This window comes from Scomber japonicus, chromosome 16 (assembly GCF_027409825.1).
Source record: "Scomber japonicus isolate fScoJap1 chromosome 16, fScoJap1.pri, whole genome shotgun sequence".
Taxonomy (NCBI): Eukaryota; Metazoa; Chordata; class Actinopteri; order Scombriformes; family Scombridae; genus Scomber; species Scomber japonicus.
In genome coordinates, this window is record NC_070593.1 from 12467397 (window position 1) to 12493144 (window position 25748).

Here is a 25748-nt window from a genome sequence, read left to right on the forward strand (position 1 = left end):
GACAGTAATAAAACATCTGAGCAAAACTCTTAGTGAATGGGGGTCTTACGTAGGTCTAATTTGTGTCATTTTAGGTCACATATATGACCATTGTCCCGCTCTCTGCTGCCACCTGGTGGAGAAGCAGGTCGCCGCAGCACGGGTCGTTGCGTCAGGACCGGATGTTGACACTGGTCTGGAGCTCAGCAGCAGACAGGAACAGCTGAAAAAGAACAACAAAGCCACGAAGACGACGACGACGGTCCAAACAACAGATGTGCGCCTAAAATATACCAAATATATCGGTGACATCATCGGCGGTGGAGACATTTTGTGCCAATAAAGCCAAACTTGACGAGGTAGGAAGCCGTCATTGAGAGATAAGCAGAAAATCCGTGTTGTGTTGGTGTGTCTCTGAGCTTGTTGTCGACATCGCTGTTAGCTGAGCGGCTAATGTTAGCATCTTTTGACGCGTTCATTTAACTCAATCTGTGCGACAAAGCTCTCACTAAATGTCCCTACTCGCAGCGAAAATCCACAAATGTGACTTCCTTCAACCAGCCAGTCAAACCCATTCATATTCTTTATGCTGTGTTTTTCAGTATTCTTCTTGCTGACTTTTGTTTTCAGCCCCATTCAAAGCTCAGCTGCCATCTACAGTCAACAGCACTCATGACAAGTCAGCCAAGAACAAACATACTTGTTGAAATGAAGGAAATGTTAAATAGCAGCTACTATGGCAAAAGGGATACATCAAGAACACCATAAAATACAGTTAAACCAAATACCTGTTGTTTTTAAGTTTATAATGCTTGATTTTTAATAAGACTGTTACATTTGAATTTATGATATTTCTGTCTTAAATTCCCAGTTTCATGTTAAAATAATGTTTGGTTATTAAAGCTAGCAAATTCTGGTGACTGATATTTAGCTTGCTTGTACTGTGCAGCAGTACAGACCTATTGTTAAAAAAAAAGAAAAAGTTTCAAGTCCAAGCTGCGATAACCCTGATGACATTATTAGAGACTATCTTATCAAACTTTGAAAAGCTTAACCTTGATAAGCTATATAACTGTAGTCACAGGCAGAATAGTAAACCTCATGATCAGTAATGTGAACCTAATGTGTTAACCTGCCCAATATAAATTGCCTGGCCTTGTTTATTTCTTATGTAAGCCTCACTTCTTCACTCCTAGAAAATTGAACAATGGGACGTATCTTCTTGGACCACATTGGAGGAACGCGCCTCTTCTCCTGTGCCAACTGTGACACCATTTTGACTAATCGCTCTGAGCTTATCTCCACACGCTTCACAGGAGCCACTGGCAGAGCTTTCCTCTTCAACAAGGTACACAGACATTAACCAAACAGATCTTACCTATTGTTATATTCTCTCTTCAATCATAAAACATATTATAAGATCAATTATATATTATATTCTGTATACATCTTTCCACAGGTAGTGAACCTGCAGTACAGCGAGGTGCAGGACAGAGTGATGCTTACTGGCAGGCACATGGTGAGGGATGTCAGCTGCAAGAACTGCAACAGCAAGCTCGGATGGATCTACGAGTTTGCTACTGAGGACAGTCAGAGGTACAAGGAGGGACGTGTAATCCTGGAGAGGGCGCTAGTCAGGGAGAGTGAGGGCTTTGAAGAGCATGTCCCCTCAGACAACTCATGAGCCCCTAACCTTGGATTAACTTGTGTGGGGAAAACACTCACTCCCGAGTCCTCCTTTCCCTCTCCTTTATCCCCCTGCCTCTGTGCTGCACACCACCATTTGCAGATTAAGTGGTCTGTGAAGTTTTGGCTTCACCCTCTTACCCCACCCCAGTCTCTGGCCTTTGACCTTAGACCTCTGCTGATTTGAAGATTGAATTTGCTGGATCTATTCTTGCTGAATAGGCTCCCCCAAAATACGTCCTGATTTATGTGTCACAGGGTGTCCTCCCCAAAAACAGCTGGGGACTCAGATAGGGAGTTGTAACTTCACTTGTTTACATGTTCATGCACGGTCACACAGAATTTTCACCACCACTGCACAAGGCATGCTCCACCCTTTCTTATATGGTAATTCAACACATGCATGATAACAGTCATGGTTAATCACATAACAAAATGCATTACTTGGTCACTGAAGGCTGTAGAGCTCAGTATATTCATCCCCCAGACTCAGGCAGAGCAACCTGCGTACTCTACTCAACAATATAAAACAAACCAATGGAGGATTCACTCTACATATGGCTTTCTTGGCTCTTGTGCTTCTGTGTTGTGAACTTTGTCTCACTGTACTCGTCACTGGTGAGCACTGAATGCATTTAAGACCATGATAGTTGTTATTTCTGTATCAGTTACCTCTTTTTAGCCGGTAGTGTTATTAATGTTAGTGTTTAAAATCTACATTCTCAATAATGCAATGCACAGATTGATGTCATATTTAAGTATTCATTGTAGTGTTTGATGGTGGTAGGGATTTTTATTTAGATCTGCCTCACATGATGTGCAATTATTTTGAGTGATGTGACATTCTTGAAATGTACACAGTGTCCCTCTGATACAGTTCACATTGTGGAAGTGATCTCCTGTACAGTAGACAATCCTACAACTGATCCTGCAATTTAATTGGGTTGTACCACTCTCCATCTGTTACCATGGATTCTGTGCCTGTGTGATGTGCTGTGTGAAGAGCAATATGTCACCGCGGTGACTTATCAGGAGCTTGTACCTTCCAGCCACTTCTCTTCAATATGCCGAAGGAGGAATGTGTCTGAGATGTAATGGAGATAATCTCCGTCTGTCTGCTGGCCTAAGGATAGGATGGATCATGCAAGTGTTTTACATTAGCAGGATGGAAAAGGTAACGGAGCCTCTGAAAGAATAAGTATAACCACAACACAAACGCATTCAGTTCTTTTCTATAAAACAGAGCAGTATTGGAAGTGACAAACCAACAATCAATCCTGCTTGAGTCTACTTTTAAGGCCTGTATTCGATTGAACAGTTGCAGAGTGCTGGCGACCCATCCTCTTTTTATAATCCTAGGCTAAGGGCACATTTGGTCATTACATGGCTTTTTCCTTGTAAGACAAAGCCAAACAAGCTTGGTGTCATCCTCTGATTAGGCCACAGACGTTTCCGAAGTGTCCTGTGAAGATTTCAAAAAAACAAAACCATACAAAAACATCTAATTTTTATGACATTTGAGGTTATTTTTGGACTGATTTCTAGCACATCATCATGACCCTGGGATGCTTTCTTTCAGGCATTACCAGAATGGTCCAGCCTTCACTTGACACTGTAAATGTTTTTGCTTGCCTTTACAAGGTCATGCAAGACAGCACTAGTTGACATTTCTACAGAAAAATAAAAAATAAAAAGTTAAATGAAATGAATATGGCTTTTTCAGGACACTGACACCATCAATATCCCCAGGTCTGTGCAGTGAACGGTCAATAGCCATGACAGAATATTATCATTTGTTGCTAACTTTTAGCATTTTATTGATTGGCCAGTTGTTTTTATTTGCTTTACTCAATATGATTATTGTTTTATTAATGGCTACATTTATCTTATTGTGCATTTTCTTGATTGGATTTTTGGAGAAAAAAAAGGTTTTCTTGTATAGCTATAGCAAGATTTTCTCTGCTGTTATTTCTAAATAAAGATGTGGTCTTGCTGGGTTACATTCTTTTGTGTGTTTTTTAAACCAAAACATGTTTTTGTTATTAACGCAGAGCAGAATCAGGTAATTATTGATTGCTAATGTTTTAATCAGTGAGTATTCTTGAAATCTGCAGTCAGGATGTTTCCAAACACTGGCAGTGCAGTAATCACAAAACCTTTTTTAAAAACAAAACATCAAGATATCCATGTGGCTTAAGCCTGGTGCTCAACACAGATTTTGAAATAAGCACCCATGGATTTACAGGTTTATGGTTTGTTATGTTCATGTCTGTGAAGATATCTGGGTTACCTCGTGAGTAAATCTAAAGCCCTGGACCTCTAGGTGGCAGCAGAAGACTGAGAGACAGGATGATCTCTGAAGATGTTTTTCTCTGGGAAGCATGATGCTCAGTCCCTTGCCTGCCTCTGACGTCAAGCGGCTTGGCACAGTCTGTGGAGCCTCGCTGCAATCTGGAAATACAAGCCAATGATGTTACTCCCCAGAGCAAAGAAAATGAATAAATTCTTGTGAATTATTTGCCTTCAAATAAATACCAAACACAGGCTGACGTTTAAGCCATTATTAAAAGAAAATGTGACAGAAAAAGCAAATATTTGTAACAAAAATATACCCCATCTAGACTACAAATCCCATTTTAATCCTACCTATTCAGCGCTTACTGCAAATCAGCCACGGCGATGAGGTTTGATTGCATTTGGTTTATAAATAGGCAGTAATGATTCATTCCTAATCTGCCCACTAATGTTGCAGTGCTGCCGTAGAGATATTTATAGCACGGATCCTGTTGGGAGGAGTCTTTGTTGTCTGTGAGGGTCTGTGTCACAGTGGTGGAATCAATAACAGGTCTACTTTTCAGCTGTCACTACTGGATGGGCACGGCCAAACAAACTTGGCCCTTGCAGTTGCAAATATGAATTAAGGCTGTCGAACACAACAAACTGTCATGGTCTATTCTTGAGTCCACTGCGGTCGCTTGATTTGGTGTTTGGGGGGGATCTTAAGCATTAATAGATCAAGAAGACTGACGTTTTTATGACCGTATGTAGTACCATTTAAATGCCTGACATGACTAGTGGCAAAAAGGAGGCTCCATCTCCAGAGCTTGCTGTCCTGCTTTAGAAGTCTTTGACTTTGTCCCGGTGTAACCTCAGGATTGTCTGCTGTCTCTTTTGAATAGCCATCTGGCCAGATAAGGATAATTACACTTGATCCTATTAGTCTGCGGGCAATTGGATTGACATAGCACAAATGTAGATGTGACATAGTCTTTATACGTGTGTTTCCACTGCCCTTCAGACACTTCCACAGTGCTCTTGAGCATGACTTGAAATGTCTAGATTCCTTGAAGAGAACTGACCACAGGCTCCCATGAGCACCAGAGGGATCCTATGCAGCCATCCAACTATTCTATTACTGAGAGAGGCAGTCTTTTAGGAGCAAATCTAATAATAGGGAAGAAAAGACGCACTAGTGAAGTGATGCTCTCATGTGTCTCATATAGGATGATGGAGTCTGTGTGCATCATCCATCTTTCTTCCACCCACTGCCAAATCTATCAAAGCAAATTTGATGTTCACATGCAGAGGATGATTTTAGTAGGGAGGGGATAAGAGACCATAAAAAGAACCTGGAGCATAATTGCACGCTTAATTGGCCCATGATTCATAATCCCTGGTCAGCTATTTTAGTTTATCCTCACCTTTGTCTTTCTTTGATTCCACAATATATCAGCATCACCCCCCTCAGTAGAGCAGATATATAGATTATAGAAATTAACTTCTCTCTTTCCACCACTCTATCACACACACACACAAAGGAGTGACATCATTCTGTCAGCAGGAGAAAATAGCATGCTTTCCATTGACATCACTCCACATCCCGTTGCTAGGAGACAGGGGAGTCAACATTAGTTACTATGGTGACCGCACTTCACCTTCAAAGCTCCTGACCTTTTTGGTTGTGTGTGATAGACTAGAATGCATGTGTGCAAAACACACAAGGAAAACTGCGGCCCTACTGTTGTGTAACATGAGCAGTTGAGGTCTTGTTGACTCATTCACTGCAGTAGTGATTTTTTATAGTGCATTATAGATGAAAAGACTGTTGAGACAATACACAACATGCCCTGCAACAACCGATTATGGAAGTGTTGTTTTACATTAGTGGAATAATGAATGAAAGAAATAAAACCCGTAGAAAATGGTTACATAATGTAACATCACACTACACTTTAATGTCATGTCTTTGTGTGATGGCTCTAACATTTCTGATGTGAGCTGTTAGATCCTGTATCAAAAGATGAAATGAGTTTATATGCAGAATCAAAAGTAAAGTCAATTAACATTTGCTAAAGGACATAAAACTAGAAAGAACCACGACTGGAGACTAGAATGAACGGATATAGTTTATTTACAGATATACGTATTTCATCCTTTAATAGACTGACTTGTTACAGTGTCTACTGTGTTTACCTGAGGACAGTGACTTTAAAGAGGTCCAGCATCGGCAAGTGGCAATAATAATGAGCAACAAAAAACAGCACAAGAGAAAGACTGATACATGTAGATTCAAGCTGGTTCAGGAGATTTAAATGGGTTGAAAACACAAATATGTACCAGGTTCAGTAAACTATTACATGCTGATGATAAAATTGGTAACACAGCTAGATCACAGTGACTGGAAAACAGCTCCTTTACACTTTAACTACAGGAGCTTCAGATTCATATAAACAAGAAAGACGTTTGACTCAACTTTCTATCGTGTGGCTTCACTGCACCGTAAGACATTTTTCACAAAATAAGATTGGCTGGTCGGCACCAGTTGAAGCGGTCAGCTAAATCACACATTGCACAGTGTTACAGAAACTACTATAGACTACCCAACAGACGATTTTGTCCCAGAATTTGACATGGTTTAAAATGGTACTGAGAGCAACAGCAAGGATAGTCAATGGCTTAAAGTGTGGTTGAAGCGCTGCTCCAATCTTGTTTCAATTTCTGTCCTTTTTTGGCACAATTGGAGAAGCTTTCTCAGCTGTCATTTGCTAATTGAGTTTAGCAGGCGCATCAATGCCAGTCCTCTAGAGAGGGACACAGGCAGAGGTGGGCATTACAGGGCTTTTTTGGATTAGGTTGAGTTCAGGGCCAGTTTTCCACTCCAAGTCTGGTCCTCTGTGCCACCCTGCACATGGAGGGGTAATGTTGTCCCAACAGGACATTCTTCCACCCCAGCACCACCCACATACTGCCTCTACAAGGCATCCCTTCATTCCCAGAAAGGGCACAAAGCTCATCTACTTCTACAGTTATCCAGACATAAGATCTTTGATCTTGATGAGTTGATGATTACAAGTGTTGCCCCAGTGTAGTTAAGGGCAACTTTTCCACTGATGGACGAAGCTACCCTGTCCTGACAAGACAGGCTACATTCTGTTTGGTTACTTTTTTACATCAGCTATGTTTCTCACCTTTGGCTTTTATGTGCAAAAGCTACTTGAGCAAACAAGCAGGATAACAATGTTTCTTTCAAGAGCTAAAAGCTATCTCTACGGACTAACTGGGAAAAATGTATTCCCCAATTTATATAAAAGGGTAATTATACCCTGTAAAAGGTAAACAGTGGTACACATATATACCTGTATACTCATTAATAATTCTCTGGGAATTATATTTGTCCTTTTCTTTCCATACACTATAAATGGAAACTGATTCATTTAAGTAGTGTCTAATCCAGGTAACTAGAGTGCTGATTTGTATATTGGTTAAAGATGTCAAGTCCTCATATGTACAGGTAGTCTGTACTATGGCTCTGCTCCATAATTTATGACACTGATATAAAACCAAGGGCAATACATAAAAAAAAAACTAGTCTCAATGACATGGCAACAGTAAAACAGATACTAACAGCATTGTTTCATGACACATGTCCACACTGAGGTTCTGAACAAACATCATATTTAACACCGAAAGCAAACGGATAAAATGCTCTGACAGCAAGCTAAACAACAGTGGTTATACAAGGGACACACACGGTGGGAAAACAACACCACGTGTGATGATGATGATTCTTTGAACCCATCACCGATAAATGTACATAAAATTCCCCTTTTTTCTCCTACTCTCTTCAACAGAAAAGGTAAGCAATCTCCACTGAAGCCATGCATACAGTCAGGAGATGCATTTATTACTCCCTTTCTAAAAGGCATGGAGCACTGGGTCCCAGAAAGGGATCTTCCAGTTCTCTGGACTGAACGGGCCAAGACAACTGAGTCTTCAGTGTCTGCACATGGACACATCATTGTCCAATCAACCCTGTCTTCCATCCCTCACTGCGTCTTCTCATCCAGCGCCTTATTCTTCTCACCCTCATTGGCAGCCATGGACTTCCAGTAACGATGGCAGGCCAACTCCAGCAGCTCCAGCCCTCCAATCAGCTTCTGTTGGGCAAAATACACTCCAACCATGATCAGAAGGTAGAGCCTGCATGGAGCCCAAAGCCACAGACCCACGAAGCACAGAGCAATAAAACTGCTCCAGTAAAGAAGTGAGGCGGCTTTGATCAGAGCCACTCGCAGCTCTGATTTACAAGGTGGCACACGTGCAACACCGTCCCTGTCGAAGCCTCGGGGTTGGTCAGAGTAGAAGTCCCGCAGACGAACCTCCTTCTCAGCCCAGCGCTCTCGACACCAAGACTCCAAGTCAGAGGAAGAGGTAGGCAGTGATGTTACTGAATAGCGGCGGACATGGAAGTGAATCTCACGGGGGAAAAGCCCCAACATGAGATGGCGTTCTGTCTGAGGGATGTTCTTGGGGTACGCCACTGTAATGTCATGGACGGCATCCAGGTTGTCTCCTAAGAAAAGGGACACATTTGTAATGATCAAAAGGTAAAATACTGGTTCATGTAAGAGTGTGATAAAACCAAAACAAGACAGTAAACATCACTTTAAACAATATAAAATGCAAAACTTTCAGTATTCTTAACAGTTTAAACCTACTATGCAGTTTCAGACATAAAGGCATGAGAGTACAGGCAGGCTTAATATCTTCTTCACATCCATACTGGTTATTGTAACTGTGTTATGCATGCATCAAAATCCCAGCTCTTGACTCCACTATGTATGTACACCTAATTTTCTAGGGGCTTAGTGCTTCATCCCTTCTTCTGCCTTTAAACCTAACATGAACTCTACACAATCATCAATGAACTGCAGTGCCCTTACAACACAGAGGGCGTGCTGAATGAAATATCAAATGGACAGGATGACACCTGCCAGCACCTGCTCCTGTACAGCTCAGCTCTACCACAGTAAAAATAGAGCTGAGAGCGGCACGGTGGACTTGGACAAAGAAAACACACGCAGCATGTCAGTCAGCGGTGGGGAGAGAGGGAGAAGAGAATTTGCTAAGTCTGATGACATCACACTGATTCACAACACCTGCTTAGAGAGTTGGTGCAATGCTCAGCATCCAGGATGCGTGGGGGCTGAGACAGCAGGGCCAGAGGTGGTATTAAGAACTCTGGAGGACTGCCAGAATTAGCTCATAGGGAAACATTAGAATCTCAGGGGTGTTGTAATGGCTGGTAGTGGGATGAGGCATAGGTCTGAGACTTTGAAGAATAACAGGTATGATCCCTCTCTTACAAACAGCGTCAGTGGAATAACTACAGTCATCATGGTAGTGTGCCATTTTCCCCTTGCTTTTGCTGATTAAATATTTCCATCAGGACACGTTCTGCAACCCCAAAACAGCCAAGTTAGTACAGTACTTTTCTTACTAATGGACCAGTGTCATGTTTAATGTAGAGATTTCATAATGTCACCAACTGCTGATGTGGATCACACCTGACCTTTTCGTAGTCTGTCCACAATGAAGGTGAATCCGGTGGAGCGAGGATGCAGCACATACTCAAATTTCGGCAGGTTGTTCTGGACGGCAAACACGTCACTCTTTGCTCTCGTGTTTTCTGCAGGAGACACATAAAGAATAAACCTTTGTCAGATACAAACTCAAACTCCATCAATAGAAGTTCATATTAACTAGGCTATTTATCTAGTCAACCACTAATTGTTGGCTGTGAAGTAAATAATTTTACTGGTACTGTACAAAGAAATCTTATAATGACCCTTTAAAATATAAAGTGAGCAGCATTATCGATTAATCCGTTGATTATTTTCTCCATTCATAAATTAGTATTAAGTATTAACTTATAAATCATGTACATACTACATGTGGTAGAGGGTAACATTGGGACACAATAAATATTTGTATACACTGAACATATGATTGTTTAAAAAAAAAAAATTGTCCTAGTTTGAAAGCTCAACTGAAAATGACCTTTTCAAACCCATGTACTGTAGATATTTTTTTCCTATTTTTGTAATGAGAGTACAATTAATATAAAAATATATTTAATCATATTCAATTTCATTTAAGTATGCAGCAGTCTTGTCTTCAGGCTAATTTAGTAATTGGACTTTGTACATGACAGCTGCTTACCTACTGAGGAGCCCCTTTTAAACAAAAGTAGAACTTAATGGACAAGAGCCATAGAGAATAACATAATAAAAATATCAGTATTCCATTATAAAAACAACAGTAGCAATAATAGTAATGCTGGTTATGGGATGTGAGAACATTAATTAATACATCCACCAGTGACAAAGGCTTACACATTTGTAAAAAGCAGAGGAGGATATAAACACAGGATATATGAGTGTTTATTAACCAAACATTCCTCAGGAACTTGTTGCAGGAACATGTAAACTATATCATGACTCATTAGTCATATTATGTAACAAGTGGCTCCTTCAGGCTGACTTGTAGGACAAAAGGACTATGGACAACTTTCTCTTGATTTTGTCTTGACCCATTAGGACAAAGCTCTGACTTGTGATACTTATACAATCTTTTATTCAATTTATATAAGCTCTACAAGCTTAAAAAGGGATCATGGTAATTTTTAGAGGGGCTTAGGTGCACCCCGAGCCTGATCCTGTATATTAAGGTCCGTATGTATGTTTCTGGAATATGTATTAAGAGTAAAGAACAGGACAACTTCTGCATTAGACGTCCAAACATGCTGTATACATCCCCTTGTTTCTTGCGTCAAATGAAGCCTTGAGGTTTAAGAGGCTTAAATGTGGAAGTGTGTACATACAGACACACATGCCCAGGCGCACACACAGCACCAAAAGTGTAACAATCTTTAAAGCCCTAAAGCTGCGGGCCAAGTGTGATGTAACTCCACTGGACCACTCATGACATCATGATATGGAAGGGAGGTTAAGCTTCCCCTAGTAAAGCTACTCGGGACTTTGATTGGCTTAATTTTGATCTAAGAGGGCTTTAGACACTGGTGTCACTTGTTGCTTGGACAGAAAGGTCAGAGCATTCTTGCAGAAATTACTGTGTGCTGTGTGTATCAAGGGATTTGGTTATGCCTTATCACTTGGAAATTGTGTTTGCATAACTCTCAGTGCAAAGGCGCAAGACAGGTGTAGGGCCACACTCAGCTCTGGAAACAGAAATGTGGGCAAATTGTCACAAGAATGGATGAAGTGTTGCACTCTTTACATCTCACCAGTGAGATCTGTGCCCTCGGGGAACAGTAGCAGCTGCAGAGGTTCTCTGATGTCACAGAAGTAGTCCAGCATGTTCTCCAAGTGTTTCTTGTCAGCCTCCCAACGACGCTGAATGAAGACAAAGCAGGCCACCTGCATTGCCCAGCCTGGAATGTACATGCAAAGTATTTATGCTCAACTGATAACTTCTTATGCTCAACTGATTCTGTAAGCTTTCCTCAGTAAAAGACATTTGAGAACTAAGATTCAGCCTTTGCCAGCAGAGTAATCATGACCTGTAACTATCTACCCGTGAAATCAGACTTGTCAAACCACCATCTCCTTGCAGGACAAAAAAAACACTAATTTTCTTCATCTACTGCTCTGAATTTGCAATACACTATTCCTCTTTCATATTTAGATTCAGCAGTCTCCATTTGGATGATTTTACCTGCTCTATTAAATATTAACTGCATTACAATGATATTTTTGATGACTTCCTATCCAAAGCATTTATTAGAGTATGCAGGTGGTTGCATATATGTGTTTTTTTGTCTTGGAAAAGGACAGGGCACCTACTGTATACCCACCAAAGCCAGGCACAGCCTTGAGGGCAGCCTTGAGGCAGATCTTCTCCAGACGAAGGTAGCTGTACCTGAGCAGACAGCACCAGAGGAACATCCAGTCTAGACGGGTACGGTGGTTCATGATGATCACACTGCGCTCCCCCGGAATGAAGCCATCCCCTGTTATTACCACTTTTACTCCAAATACCAGCTCCAGCAGGGACTATGGAGAGAAGAGTAGCAGGGATAGAGAGAGGATGAAAGAGAAAGCACAAGAGACGTGAGGTAAGGGTAGGAAAGCCGGGTGATCAAGAAGGATAATAGAAAAAGGAGGGAGATTGGTAAGATTGATTCAAGATGGAGACAAGAGTGAGAAGAAAATAAATTATGCCATCAAAACATGCGGTAACTGTAAACAGGATTTGCATAACTGAGCTCAAGGGCAATCTGAATAAATGAAGTGCACTTCTGACAGAAGTGTAGTGTACTACTTCTGACGAAAATATAAAATCTGATTATAGGGAGGCATAAACAAAGATGAGATGAAGCAGAGCATCGTGACTGTGTCAAGCACAGGTAACTCAAGACCATCTGGCACACACACAAGTAGGCCAAGTAAAGGCTAAGCTGGTGTACACACCACAGGCAGGGTGAGCCAGGTAGCAACGATACGATCAGTGATCCAGCGGTACCAGGCGGGGGACAGCAGCATTAGCGGCAAAAATGGACCCAGCATGAAGACACTTCCAAAGAAACTGCCCAAAAACAGGGTCACCACAAAGTACAGGCCCCGCACCGACACAGCCATCTGTGGAGAGATGAAGGAGACGAGATTAGCTTGAATACAAGTCAAACATAAATTAATAAACACAGTCTTGAGAAATGGAAGTGTGAGTTGTTGCATCAAGAAAAATGAAATTTGGAATTTATTTTTTACTTGGATTTCTGCTATCGAATGGAGCAAGTCTGTAACATGAAACAAATGAGTTTATCAACGCTCTCATCAATAGCAAAGCCCGCTGTCCTGTTGTTCTTCCTACATATTTTCCCACAAACAGTGGAAAATCCAAGGCAGACATTCCTGGTGTGGAATGTAAATAGGGGAACCTTTCTGACTGTGGGTAACAAATTGTGGGTGCACGGTCACTAAATCAAGTGCGAGTGTGTCTTCCAAATAAATCACTGAACAGCATAAGCTTTGGGCCACATTTTATTGACAGTCTTAACATTAAAAAACAACACTCTGGTAAAATATCACACCAGTATTAACCCTGTACTTTCAACTCTTACACTGAGTTGTGCTTATTAGAAAATTCAACAATGGCTGCTTTGTCAGTTTATTAGATTTTAACAGCAGACAGTCGAGAAAGACAAGAAACACAAGTCGAGAAAGAAAATGTAAGATCCTTGGCCGGAGTCAAACCAGAGATGTTGAAATATGGTCTGTGTCATAACCACTGGGCTACCAAGATGCCCCTGCTCTGCCATGTTTACTCAACACAACAACATGACACACAACTCTACAGCTGTATGTCCCTAGTAAAGCTAAAATGATTCATCGATGGACGAATAATCACTTGTCAACAACTTTGAGTCCATTCAAAATTTAAATCAAGGAATTATCAAGGAAAACTGTTTCTCAAAATGTGAGAATTTACTGCTTTTCTGTTTTATATAATCGTGAATTAAATATCTATTTGGGTTTAAGGTTGTCATACAAAACGAGACATTTCAAGAAGATATTGTCTTAAGCTCTGACAATTTGTTTTCCAAATTATAAGCAAATTATCTGTAGCCAGTCAACCGCATTCATCGACTGTGAACTGTAGACTTTCTGCCAAGTGTACTCAGGTTTATAGACTACAATAGTCTTTATTGTCATTGTACATGTACAATGAAATTGAAAGCAATCCTTAAGGTGCCATAAGTTAAAATTTAAAAAGTGCTTATAAAAGATAGTATAACTATATATAAAATAAATAAATAAAATAAATGTTAAGTACTAAACTAAAAGGAAGGTGAAGTACATAATACACACATACGACACACCACATTCTGCTGTCATTATTGCATGATAATATTGCACATAGAAAGTGTTATTGCAACTGTACAAAAAACAGGTTTTCTGAGCATTTAGAGCACTTATGGCTCTTATCTAAAAACAGTTTTTTAATCTGTTTGTCCATGTCTTTATTGTCCTGTAACGTCTGCAACAGTTCAAACAGACTGTATCCTGGATGGGTGCTTGAAGATGCTGTGAGCTTTTTTGAGACAGTGGGAGCTGTATACATCTTTCAGGGAATGTAAGGGGCAGCTGGTGATGACCCTTTTGAGACTTTTCCTCTCCTAATGTGCAGCTAGTAAACCACACACAGACGTAGTAGGTCAGTATGCTTTCTATGGAGCAGTGGTAGAAGGACACAAGCAATTTCTGAGTCAGGTGGTTCAGTCTCTGTTGTGCCTTCTTAACCAATGCTAGGGTGCTGGGTCCTCCTCTATCTGGATGCCCAGAAAGCAGAAGTCTCTCCACACAGACACCACTGATGTGTAAGGGCTGAATGTTAGTTTTTTTTCCTCCTACAATCGATGAAGAGCTCCTTGGTCTTGGTGGTGCTGAGAACCAGGTCGCTGTCACAACACCACATAGAAAGCCGCTCCAACTCGACCCGTTATGCAGACTCATCCCCCTCAGAGATGAGCCCTGCAACCGTTGTGTCGTCAGCAGACTTGACGATGGCGTTGCTGGGGTGAACTCTAACTAGCAATGGGAATTAAACCTTAAACCTTTACTAACAAGTCATTTACTTTTGTTGTAGTCAACATACTAGGTTAGTTTAATTAAATATGAAACATTCATAAAGAACACCTGTCTCCAAACAATTTGATTTGAACTCATCAGCACCTGAAAGACTCAGTTATCTGTGTGTACCAGCAACCCAGATATCAGGGATAAAAATAATTAAGATTTCCACAGACTAATGACGGTACAACTGAACTGATACATTTTATTGCGCTTTGATAAAGACATGACTGATAATACATTGGTTTCTGACTGTTGTCCTTATTCATTACGTCTGTGTGCCGTTTATCATCCACACTGATGTAAGCATGACTTGTCAACTTCCAGCTGGTGACCAGTTTGAAATAAAAAAGCAAGCATACAAACTGCATACACACCGTGGCTCTAGATGAACATGAATAGAAACAATTGAAGTGGACTGAATACTGTTCGTAACAGTAGCTGCAACATTGCAGAAATACCACAGGGTCATTAGATCCCTAAAGGAAATGCACTGAGCCTGTAATCTTTCTGAAATTCAAAACCATGTAACGGGACCTTCAATTTGTCCGTGACATATCTGATAGTTTAAAGGGGGCTAATCTGGACATGCCAAATGCGGCATTGCTCGTCATTTCAATGACATCACTGGTGACCACTTCAGCTTAAAATGGGAACGTTACACTTGTGCCACATGTCCCTCTTGAAAATCCCTCACTGTGGTACATCTAACGCAGATGTTTCGCCTGATTATAGATCTTCTCAGAACTGTATGCTTGACTGACATCTCTCACTCTGCTGTTCATTTTGTTGCACCTTCTTAGTACAGGACCTCATGCGGAGGTCTAATTACCCGGAATAATTTAAAACACCTGCCCAGGACCAAATATTCACCAAGCAAAAAGTGCCAAACAGACTTATCTCAACAGATCTAAAGTCACGTGATCAAACCAAAGCATTGAACTCTGAGGACACTTACATCTCTTTTAAGAGCAACAAAATCTAATTGCCCTTGAATATGGCACTTAAATGTAATACTCTGAATGCTCTCTCATTTGAGCTATTTAAGTAAAAAGCAGGACAGAAAAACTTTTTGTGTCCAAAGAGGATACCAACTTTTTAAATTTGTATTGACTGACAGTGCTGCTATGTGGTCCACCCGTCAATATATGTCCACTAAACAGGCCATTAACAGGCTCAGGTTTTTATTTGAAGTACCTGACTACATGATGGAAAGGACCAGACAGAGAAAAAAATGTTTTTCTTTACCTTTCGCTCGATCCAGTCCGTTTATTATTGTGTCTAACCCAAGTCTCGCTCAAGGAGAAATCTCATTCTGAAATCTCCTGTACTCAAGTTGAGTTGTCTGACAAATATTCAGCTATGTCTTTAAAAATCCTTTAAATAACACTACTCTTTCTGTACTGCAGCACAACAAACTCCTCCCAGCAGTCCTCTCTCCAACTCTGTCATGGCTGAATATTTAGCTGATTTTAACAACCACAACCCAACTCTCAGGGAGAGACTTGGTTAGACATACTAACAAACAGACCAAGATAAAGAAAAACCTTTTATTACTCTGTGTGCTTCTTTCCATAATGTTGTGAGATATGTAAACTAACAATCTGAGCCTGTTGGTGGAAAACAACAAACTTTTTTACTAGATAGACAATGACACACTATTATCTTGGCAGATTACATTGCGGCCTGTTTTGCTCAACAAAACATGTTATCATGTTATTCACGTAGACATGGGAAAATAGGGTCCAGGTTGAAAAATACAAAAGTTTCAAGTTACACTAAACATTTCCACAAATAACTCTAAAAATATTTTATGAGTTGTATCTCCACGAGGAGATTAAGGTATAAAAATGTATACATGTATGTGTCTCCTGGTGCACGTCACCTGTTTAAGGGTCAATGCTGGACCCATTATAAAAAATGTTGTCCCTTTTATTCACTGAGACACAAAAAGATGGGAAAATAGGGTCCAGGTTGAAAAATACTGAAGTGTTCCTTTAAGCTAGCACTGGAGCCAGTCAATTAACAGACAAGTCCCCAGACGTAAAGGTTAAAAAGAGGGAATACAGTGAGTCTTAATTTAAAATCGGGCCATGGCCTGGCTGACGCAGTGAGTCTGAGCTGACTCTACAGGGAGCTATTTCAACCTGCAGGTGTTTTTCTTCTCTTACATCAAGTGCGGTTCACACCTTTCCACCTCAATTACTGTTATGATTGCAGAAGCCTTCGTTTCAGACGATCTGCCCTCAACACGCCCCATCATCTTGCCCTTGTTGACACCATCTGCAGCAGCACCATGACGCAGCAAGTCTCACAGTGGCACCTAAAGTGGTTGAAGGTGCATTTAAAGAAAACTTTTTTTTTTTTTTTAAATGCATGTGTGTTTGTGTGCATGATTATGCTGGCAATAAGGGTTTAAGGGTTACTGGTTTTAACAACGGAAAATGTGAGGCCTGACAGAGGTGAGAAACAGGCTTGCTCAGCAAAATTGCCGCAATTACGGTGTGTCACCACCGCGCGCGCGCGCACACACACACACACACACACACACACACACACACACACACACACACACACACACACACACACACACACACACACACACACACACACACACACACACACACACACACACACACACACACACACACACACACACACACACACGCGCGCGCTTAGGTGGCTAATTAAACAATCAGACGAGCCTATTCATCCAGCAAAAAAAGCCTAACCCTCACCCTATAAACACACCTGGAGCCAGAGATGTGAGAAGTGAATGGAATATATGAACGTTTAAGTGTTTTAAATAAACATGTTTTTCTTCCGACTGGCATGGACACCAGGGGACGCAACGCTATTTATATAACGCATCCACAGAAACCATTTTGTTTTCATACCTGGAGGCTAGCATCAAAGTCGGATTTAGTCCCATCTATTTGGGTTGGTTTAACATTTATTTGATCACCATAGTAATGATCTTGAAAGCACTTCCCCCAAAAACACAACAAGCACATGCACTGTGCAGCACACTCCTCATAGTCCAAGTCTGAATTCTCTGGCAATCATTTTGAATTCCTCGCTTTAAGCCGAGACCAGACATCCCTACAGAGCAAAGCAGAGCGGAGAGGTCAAGCATGTCTAGGCTTAACAATGTGCTTTAGTGGTGTGTGTGTGTGTGTGTGTGTGTAAGATAGATAATGCTGTAAAATTAATAGATTCAAGTGCATATTTTATGTTCTTGGGGCACTTGGGACACAACAAACTGGCACCAATAAAACTCTAACTTACTATTACACCCAAAAACATTATTCCTATCACTATTTTTTTTAAAGGGTATAAAAATTTAGATGTGCACAGTTCAATATTTAGCAAATTTCACAAAAACCCTTACATAACTTTGGGATGTCTTTTTTGGAAAGGAAGCGAGAAAGAAAATGAAATATTAGCTGTTCTGAGTTCGCTGGTTGTAATTATAACTTGGAGGTTGACATGAACAAGTCGGAAACTTGTAACTCCGATTTGACATGACATTATGCCAAGAGCAGCCAGGCTCTCTCACTGAGTGGAGCAGGGAACATAACAAAAGCTGGAATTAAACACAGTAACACTGTATGAGACATATCCTTTTTTTTAAAAAACTGTACAACTGTACTGTACATTATGGGCTGGAAAAGCTCCACAACTACTGTGGATAAACTGGATGAGCATTTCCCATTAATTGTATAGAGTGTGGCGGCCCGTCATGGTTAGCGAACTTAAAACAATGTAGAAAAAGATATTTGCTGAAAAAGAGTATTTTCTATGTTCCAAAGTAATGAAGTAGTTGAACTTGGATAATCACTTTTGCTTTCTTTGTTTAAGAGCTGAAATACAGACATTCTGTCTTTTTTGATGGTGTCGTTGGAACATTTATGAACTGGTAAAATGTTCTTTCCCATGCTTTAAGGGTGTGATCTTTTTGCTGTGTCATCACCATCCACACTTATACAACCAGTGTTTGTTTTTTTTCCAACTACTGGTTGCACAATGTTTTTATATCTATAACCTCTGAATTTTTCTCTCACAGTGCACTATAATGATGCATTTGACTTAAAAATGTGCAAAAGTTTCTTTCAAGGGAGCCCTTTATCATTTTTATTTTATTTAAACAGGGAGAGTGCGCAATGAAACATTAACCTTGTATAACACAAGGAGAGATGTATGCACCGGGTTTTAGTAAGGTACTATTTTCTGGCCGTAGTCCCTGCAGGCAGGTCGATGGACCATACAATAAATTAAAATCAATAACAGAATTCATAAAGTTGTCAATACGTCCTAAAAGCAATTTACCCCACTACCATCCCCCAAAACGACCTAACAAGAAGAACAATGTTTAACCACTTTCAAACAGACCCACCTGGAGGTAATTGGAGTAAGATACATGGTGCATGCATACTAACTGCACACAGGTGAAGAAACAAATAAAATACACCTTCTGCCACAAACCTCTGACAATAATCTCGACTTGGCATCAGATCATGAAATTGTGATAACTTCAGACTTATGTGACTGTGTCTGAACTGGCGGGTTATAATTAACAGCTGCAGTTTGTCCCTGAAGCCTTACAGATACGTTTGAGAGCAAGGTGCAATCCAACGGCTGCTTAAAGGACACGTAGCGATTCATTCAATAATGCTGCTGATTAAATTACAGCATTAATATGAAACTAAACCATGCCTTGCTGTCAAACCAAGATAAAGCAGTAGCTGATGTACCACTTTCTATCACACACACATTTTAAGGGTGGGACAAATAAAAACGACTTTAACCCACAAAGCCAAGAGTTAGCCAACATTTAACCCGGAGCGGTTACACAAACAGGCCTGTGGAAAATTGTACTGAGTTCTGTCTGTAAATAATCATCCCTTCTGTTAGTATGCTGATTGTGAATTATTACTTAGTTTTTACATGTGAATAAGACAAAACTACAGGAAAAAAGGGTGCAGTGAGGTGATATAATGGATGAGAAGCTAAAGTTTTCTCAAGATTCAAGAGCAACACTGTGCATGTATTTTTATTATGTGTATAATATATATATGAATATGAAGATATATATGAATAACCATTTGTAATAGCTAATGGGGATCATATCTAACTAAACTAAAAGAAGCACTGAACAGGGAAAAACTACCATTGCTGCCACAAAAGAATACAACAAGGAAAAAGTCCTTGTATTAAAACTAAGGGGTGGAGGACTAACTGCAACTAATGACTGCTGATTTTTTTTTTTTACTTTTATTGATAAGTTGATTGGTTGCATGTGTAAAATAATCAGAAAATAATAATAAATAATAAACTGAACAAATAGTTATGCTCAAATCAAATGTAATGCCTCAACTCCTACAGCTCCAGACATTTTAATACTTTTTTACACTTTGAATATCAAAAACTAAATTTAAGACTTTTTAAGGATCTGTGGGGATGCTTGCTGAAACTGCCCAGTGAAACCTGGCTTTTTTTAGCTCTATTTCCACTCAAGGTATATAAGAAAAGAGAGGGAAAGATACAAATATATGGGTCAATACCAGCATAGAGTGCCTTTCAACCCTTACACATGGTCTTAAATTACATGCCCCTTTACTTTTGTTTTATCATATGTAGTTTACTTTCATTATACTGCACAATGATGCAAAAGTGCGTTGTTGGATATTTAAGTTTTGTTATCTTAGTAAACTAATGTGTTAGTTTGGCTTAACAATATTAAACGTGATCAGCTGGTAGCAAATAACTCCCCAATATGAATTACAGGCGTTACCACTCTAACTCTAATTATATTAAATTGCACAGTCTGTAATTTATTAAAGAGCAGTTAATTTAAGATAAGCTAAACTTTTTTCAGGGGGGGTACAGACATGGTTATCTACAGTGTGTACCTGCAGTAGTTATCTTTGGGTTAATGTGCCACTGACAACCACCAGGCTGACACAAACAACGTGAATGCTAACTTAGCAACGCAAGTTTCAACATGTTAGCTGCTGTTATGTTGCTAAGCTAACCAAGTGCATTAACTACTATCGAAGCGCTACTACAGTGCTGTCAGATGGTAACATACTGTACCGACCTTTCGTGTTTTCCTCCAGAATCAAAGTTTGGCACTGATGTGAGCTCACTAGCTAGCTCCAAGAAGTCCAACCACTTGGTTGCGACATAGCAACTTAGCAACCCAGCTAGCAGCTTGCTAACGTTAGCAAAGCTTAGGAAACCACTGCTTTACCACTCCTTAAAGCTAGCACCTGTCGAAACTGTGCGGCAAGCGACTTCTTTTTTTGCAAGATATTAGCTGAGCCAAAGAGTGACTCAAGTCAACTTGGTCTTCTCAGGTTGCCTTACTGTGACTGCAGCAAAAGTGTAGCCGCCTTTACCGTCCCTGCTAACACGACCTCTCAACTTGTCACCTCTCACCTGTCCTTGCAGCCAGACATCAACAGGCGGTGCTGTTTGTGCAAAGCTACAGACTAGTCAGACAGTGAGGAGGTGACAACCGCAGGTACAGCATGTAGACCAAATGTGTGCCTTCATAATGACTGCATCGAATATTTCACATGTTGATAGGGACTATGGTTGGCACATTTGTTCGTAGCTGTGTGTATGTTCTTGGAGGGATGGAGTTGGTCAATTGGGGGGGTGGTGGTGGTGGGATGGGGGGGGGGGGGGGTCATGCATGTATTTATTCCAAAACACAGCACTGCACCAACTGAGCTTTTAACCAATTCCTACAAGATAGAGTCAGAAATTCCCACATAGATAGATGGATAGATTTATTGTCCTTTCAAGGATAATTATTTTCACATTCTGTACAGCCACGAAAAATGACACAGACAGGTTCACAGGTTACAAGAACAAACATACCACAGACATATACCCGCCACCATACCCATTTCCCACAGTTACAATCTCTTGTTTCTATCTATCATTAAAATAAATAACTAACATCAAGGCATCATTATTTAAAACAATACTGAAGAAGTAGGCTACCTAAAACTCCCTACTGAGAGGAAGTGCATCATAGGTGTGGTCAGAATATATGACATATAAGACATCAGGTCTTTTGTGAGGGAAGGTGCAATTGGACAGCTGTAGATAATAGAAAAAGGTGACTCATATGTTTACTGCATTGATATTCACACTAGACAAGGTGTCATTTTGTGATCACTAGGACCGTGAGAACAAAGGTGTTTATGAGTCCAGTTAACAAATTTCAATTTGCCAAAACTCACTGATGATAGTAATTAATTCATTCAATTAACTATTCAAAACATCCTCCTTCTAATAATTTATATGGGTTATAATGTACAAGATGAATCTATTTATTTACTCAGCCAGGGGTATTATTCTTGCCCCTGGTTGAAGTGTGTCAAGGGTATATCAATCAGACTTCACTGTTTGTTAATGAACTCTATATAATGACGTAGTTATGGACCATATGGAGATGTCACATTTGAAATGGCATAAATATCAGAAAATCCAGTTTGAAATCACTGAATTGATCTGTAACTGGATCAGTATGTCCCTTTATGTAACTACATTCATGCTCACTAATCCTCTTTCCAGAGTTTGAGAGGTTTTACTCATGTTTACTCATGTTCCCGTGTTAATATTATGTCTGAACTCATTCAAATCTCAAGCATGGTATTGATGATATATTCTTGACTGAGTCCCCCAACATAGCCTTTTAAAGTAGTGTAAATCCTTGCATGTGTCATTTGTTTCTTTTACCCACAGTTATGCTGTTCTACTGTTACAAATTACCTCAGCATTCAGTGATGCGTGTGTGCGTAGATTGGTCAATGTGTCTGAGTGTATTCGAGCATGCACACGTACTCTTGTGTGTACGTATGTGCTTGCTAGTGTGTGTGTGTGTGTGTGTGTGTGTGTGTGTTGAATGAAGCAGAGACGGACTGACGGACAGGGTAAAAGAGAGAGTGCACTTAGTCAAACTCAAGACTTTTCCATGACCTGCTCCCTATGGCATGCACTCTATCTGAGAGACTGAGAGAACTGTATAGCTTTATCAGTATAAACTTCTCAAAGGTCAACGCATCACTTCAGAGGGGAATGGAAAACTTTGCTTTGAAACGAGCCCTCATTTTTTGAGTTTGGTGCCAACTCACCTCCAAAAGAGAAGCACATCCACTTGATTAATGACTCTTGTCCAAAATAGTTTAGTTAAAGCAATTTGATCAGGTACTCCAATCATATTCCCTTGGAGAATTCCAAATATCCAAGCCCTGTGCATGTATGTTTTGTTATGTTTATGGATAAAAACGACATGGGAGGTAAGCCAAATTGTATGCAACTTTTTTTAAAGTGAAAGTCAAGACCAAATTAACAGAACAGATGTAGAGGCCAAAAACATTAATTCATGTTAGACATACCGTTCCTCTTACATAAACCCACACAGGAGAGGCAGAGTGACTTTTTTCGGGCATTGTACACTGTGTTTTGGTTTATTTTCAATGGAGTCTATTGATAGCACTTTAACGAGGCTTTATTGGAAAAAAAAACTCATCTACTTTGTTTTTTTTAAACATTCTTGCCTTTAATGACCTCTTGTGCTTTTTTGGTAGTTCAAAGAGGGGACATGGTTGATTTAGCATGAGTCTTCTTCCCTTTCACTCCACTTCCTCTTCACATTGACAGCATGTCTCGGCCTTGCACCTGTAAGAGCACATGTCATGTCCTTTTTTACTGTATCTCATGTGTTGCATCATGTTTTTAATCTCTGTCTATGTCCATGATCCCCTCTGCTCCCTCTTTTTTCCCTTTTTCCATCCTGGCCTCTAGCAATAAGGATTAGAGTGGCGGGGCCATAAGCTGTCTATTTATATCAACAACAGCCTATGGAAGAGCAGCAGCCTGTGGCTTAGCACATTAACACACACAAAACTACAGTACATACGCAAGTGCATGCCAGCAAACTTGTATTGATCAAAGCTTTAAAAGCTTGAGGATGAGATTGAGATGTACCTTACATCACCCTGGTAAATAGAGAATGAGTCCCAGGGTGCTTAGACTCATTCGTCCAAAATATGTGTTGTGGTTGTGAGTCCAGCAGTCATATTATGTCTTCAAAGGCTCATCTCTTGATGTGCACTCACAGAGAACAGTTTGGAAAGGTATAGAGTTGACTGATTAATTGTGAAGTTGTTAAGGCTTTGTTTTTGAATAAGGAATCACTATAGATTGTAGTCTTCTGTCCTTGATGAATGTGTCACATGGCACTGTGGAATTTTTAAAAAGTCAAATACATTCATGGAGAGGACAGATAACAATAAAAATGCATTATCTCTCTTACTTCATGGACATCTCAGTGTTGGGTCTAACATAATTTGCAAAGTACAAGTTACATTTTATGAGGGCAAGGTGACACTAAGCAAGTTTCCAAGTGTCATTTTTGCTACAGTTGCAATTTACCTTATCTCTCCAAGTCTTATCTAAGTTGGCCACCAAGAGACTCAATCAGTCTTTAACCTGTGATTTATCTACATTACAGTGCAGGTGTTCTTTATGCTCTGCCTCCTCAACATCCTTCTTTTTCGTCCCCTGACTCCTTCACCTTTTAATCCTCCCTCCTTGTTGTATGCCTCTCAGCGTATCTTATTCTAACTCTTCCCTTGTTGACAGTGCCAGATATGTGTCTATGCTTGGTGGGCCGGCTCCAGACAGGTTATAAATAACTAGCAGAGTTTTTGCTTCATGTCCTGAGAGCTCTACTTTCTTCTCACACTTGAGGAACCATGGGAAAAGAATCTTTCCCTTACGCACATGGCACTCATAATAACAGACACGGTTAGACATAAAACCTCCAAGCACATGCGCCTGTTTGCAAGCTTTGCACAAACACACAGACACAGTTATATATGCAGAGACAGAGTAAACCATGCTGGCTTACAGTAAGGTTGCAGTACTGAAATAGCAAGGTTATAAGAACAGGGGCACTGTTTATAATGAAATGTTAACTTACATTACATAACCTGAACTGTGGGAATGCAGAGTACATTTCTACTGTCATGTAAGTATGGGAAACTTGCTGAAACAACAGAATGGGAAGTCTGGGAGAGCGAAAAATAGAAAGAACAAGAAAACAACTACAGAGAAAGAAAGCTGAGGAGAGGGAATGGAAAAAGAGTTCACTTGGATAAGCATTATTTTTCTCTTCATGACATATCAGATTTAAGAGGGAGGGGTTATGTTGTGGGTACATGAAGGGGTTGGTGCAGGTGTGAGTTCATGTGTAGGGGAGTGACAGAGAAAAAGTGTTAATGTGGACTATAGTTGGGAGACAGGGAGAATTCAGGGGTTGGCAGGTCAGACTCTGCTGACACACTGGGATCAGCGATGGGATTGTTTCCATTGGAAAGAATTCCAAGAATGAGCTAGAAGAGCTATCAGTGACTTCACTCAGAGGACTCTGACAACAGTTTTAATACACGGCCAGGCACACACACGCTCTCACACACATTTAAAAATACTGTATCTTACGCCAACAATGGTGTGCGAGACACACTCCGTTCCTTCGTGTCAGTGAGTACGCAGTGACTCTCGTTGAATACTCATCTTACTTACTTGAAAGCTGTCACCTCTCACCTTTCTCACCAGCAGGGTGGTTAATGAACAGATTGACAGTTTAAACTACTGATTTTTAAAGTTTGGATACACTTTTTCATTCAAGTATAAAAGAAAAAGTTGAACCCTGCAGTGAAATGAACTCAAACGTCAAGGGTTCATAGTGCAAGTCCCAGAAGACTTGATTTCAAACTAGTATTTTTCTATAACATAATTGGGCATGAATAAATAAGCAACACAGTGAGAAACTTTCATGCGTTATTTAATAAGAGTTTAAATGAAAAACTCAGATGATGTGTGTTTGGTTTGATGAGATTTGATTAACAATGGTGAGGGAACATAAGCAAACAGCCACACAACTGTTATCAGAATCCAATTCCAATGTTGCTAAAGTCTCATGTGAAATAACCAAAACTCTGGCAGAAATGTGTGCGGTCATGTTGTATCCCCTCATTCATTGTGAGAAGCTGGTTGCAGTTGAACATTTCTGCAGTCGAGCTCATTATTTTCGAGTTCATATTAATACAATAGTCAAATGCTCATATG

The 25748-nt window shown here is 40.2% G+C and overlaps 2 protein-coding genes across 3 annotated transcripts; one reads left to right on the top strand and one right to left on the bottom strand.

Annotated features, from left to right (window-relative positions):
* The first annotated feature begins 119 nt into the window (after positions 1-119).
* Positions 120-3665, top strand: LOC128375541 (protein yippee-like 5). Its single transcript, XM_053335920.1, has 3 exons — positions 120-338; positions 1176-1327; positions 1439-3665. The coding sequence occupies exons 2-3, from the start codon at positions 1187-1189 to the stop codon at positions 1661-1663; spliced, it is 366 nt and encodes a 121-aa protein (XP_053191895.1). The 5' UTR covers positions 120-338; positions 1176-1186; the 3' UTR covers positions 1664-3665.
* A 2393-nt stretch (positions 3666-6058) lies between these two features.
* On the bottom strand, positions 6059-21021 carry lclat1 (lysocardiolipin acyltransferase 1). 2 transcript variants are annotated; one of them, XM_053335914.1, is made up of 6 exons: positions 20967-21021; positions 12438-12605; positions 11822-12020; positions 11252-11398; positions 9518-9634; positions 6059-8518 (listed from the first exon to the last, which is right to left on the bottom strand). In XM_053335914.1, the coding sequence occupies exons 2-6, from the start codon at positions 12603-12605 to the stop codon at positions 7992-7994; spliced, it is 1158 nt and encodes a 385-aa protein (XP_053191889.1). In that variant the 5' UTR covers positions 20967-21021; the 3' UTR covers positions 6059-7991. The 2 variants fall into 2 exon arrangements, with proteins under 2 accessions (XP_053191889.1, XP_053191888.1); XM_053335913.1 differs by having other exon boundaries at positions 20698-21016.
* Between the last annotated feature and the right edge of the window lie 4727 nt (positions 21022-25748).

Bases quoted from the DNA above. Each gene is read 5' to 3' on its own strand.
- LOC128375541 (XM_053335920.1), top strand. From the start codon at position 1,187: ATGGGACGTATCTTCTTGGACCACATTGGAGGAACGCGCCTCTTCTCC. The intron at 1,328-1,438 runs GTACACAGACAT...ATCTTTCCACAG, and splicing joins GAGCTTTCCTCTTCAACAAG to GTAGTGAACCTGCAGTACAG.
- lclat1 (XM_053335914.1), bottom strand. From the start codon at position 12,605: ATGGCTGTGTCGGTGCGGGGCCTGTACTTTGTGGTGACCCTGTTTTTG. The intron at 9,635-11,251 runs GTGAGATGTAAA...TGTCTCCTGCAG, and splicing joins CGAGGGCACAGATCTCACTG to AAAACACGAGAGCAAAGAGT. The intron at 8,519-9,517 runs GTCAGGTGTGAT...CCCTTTTCTTAG, and splicing joins TGTGGACAGACTACGAAAAG to GAGACAACCTGGATGCCGTC.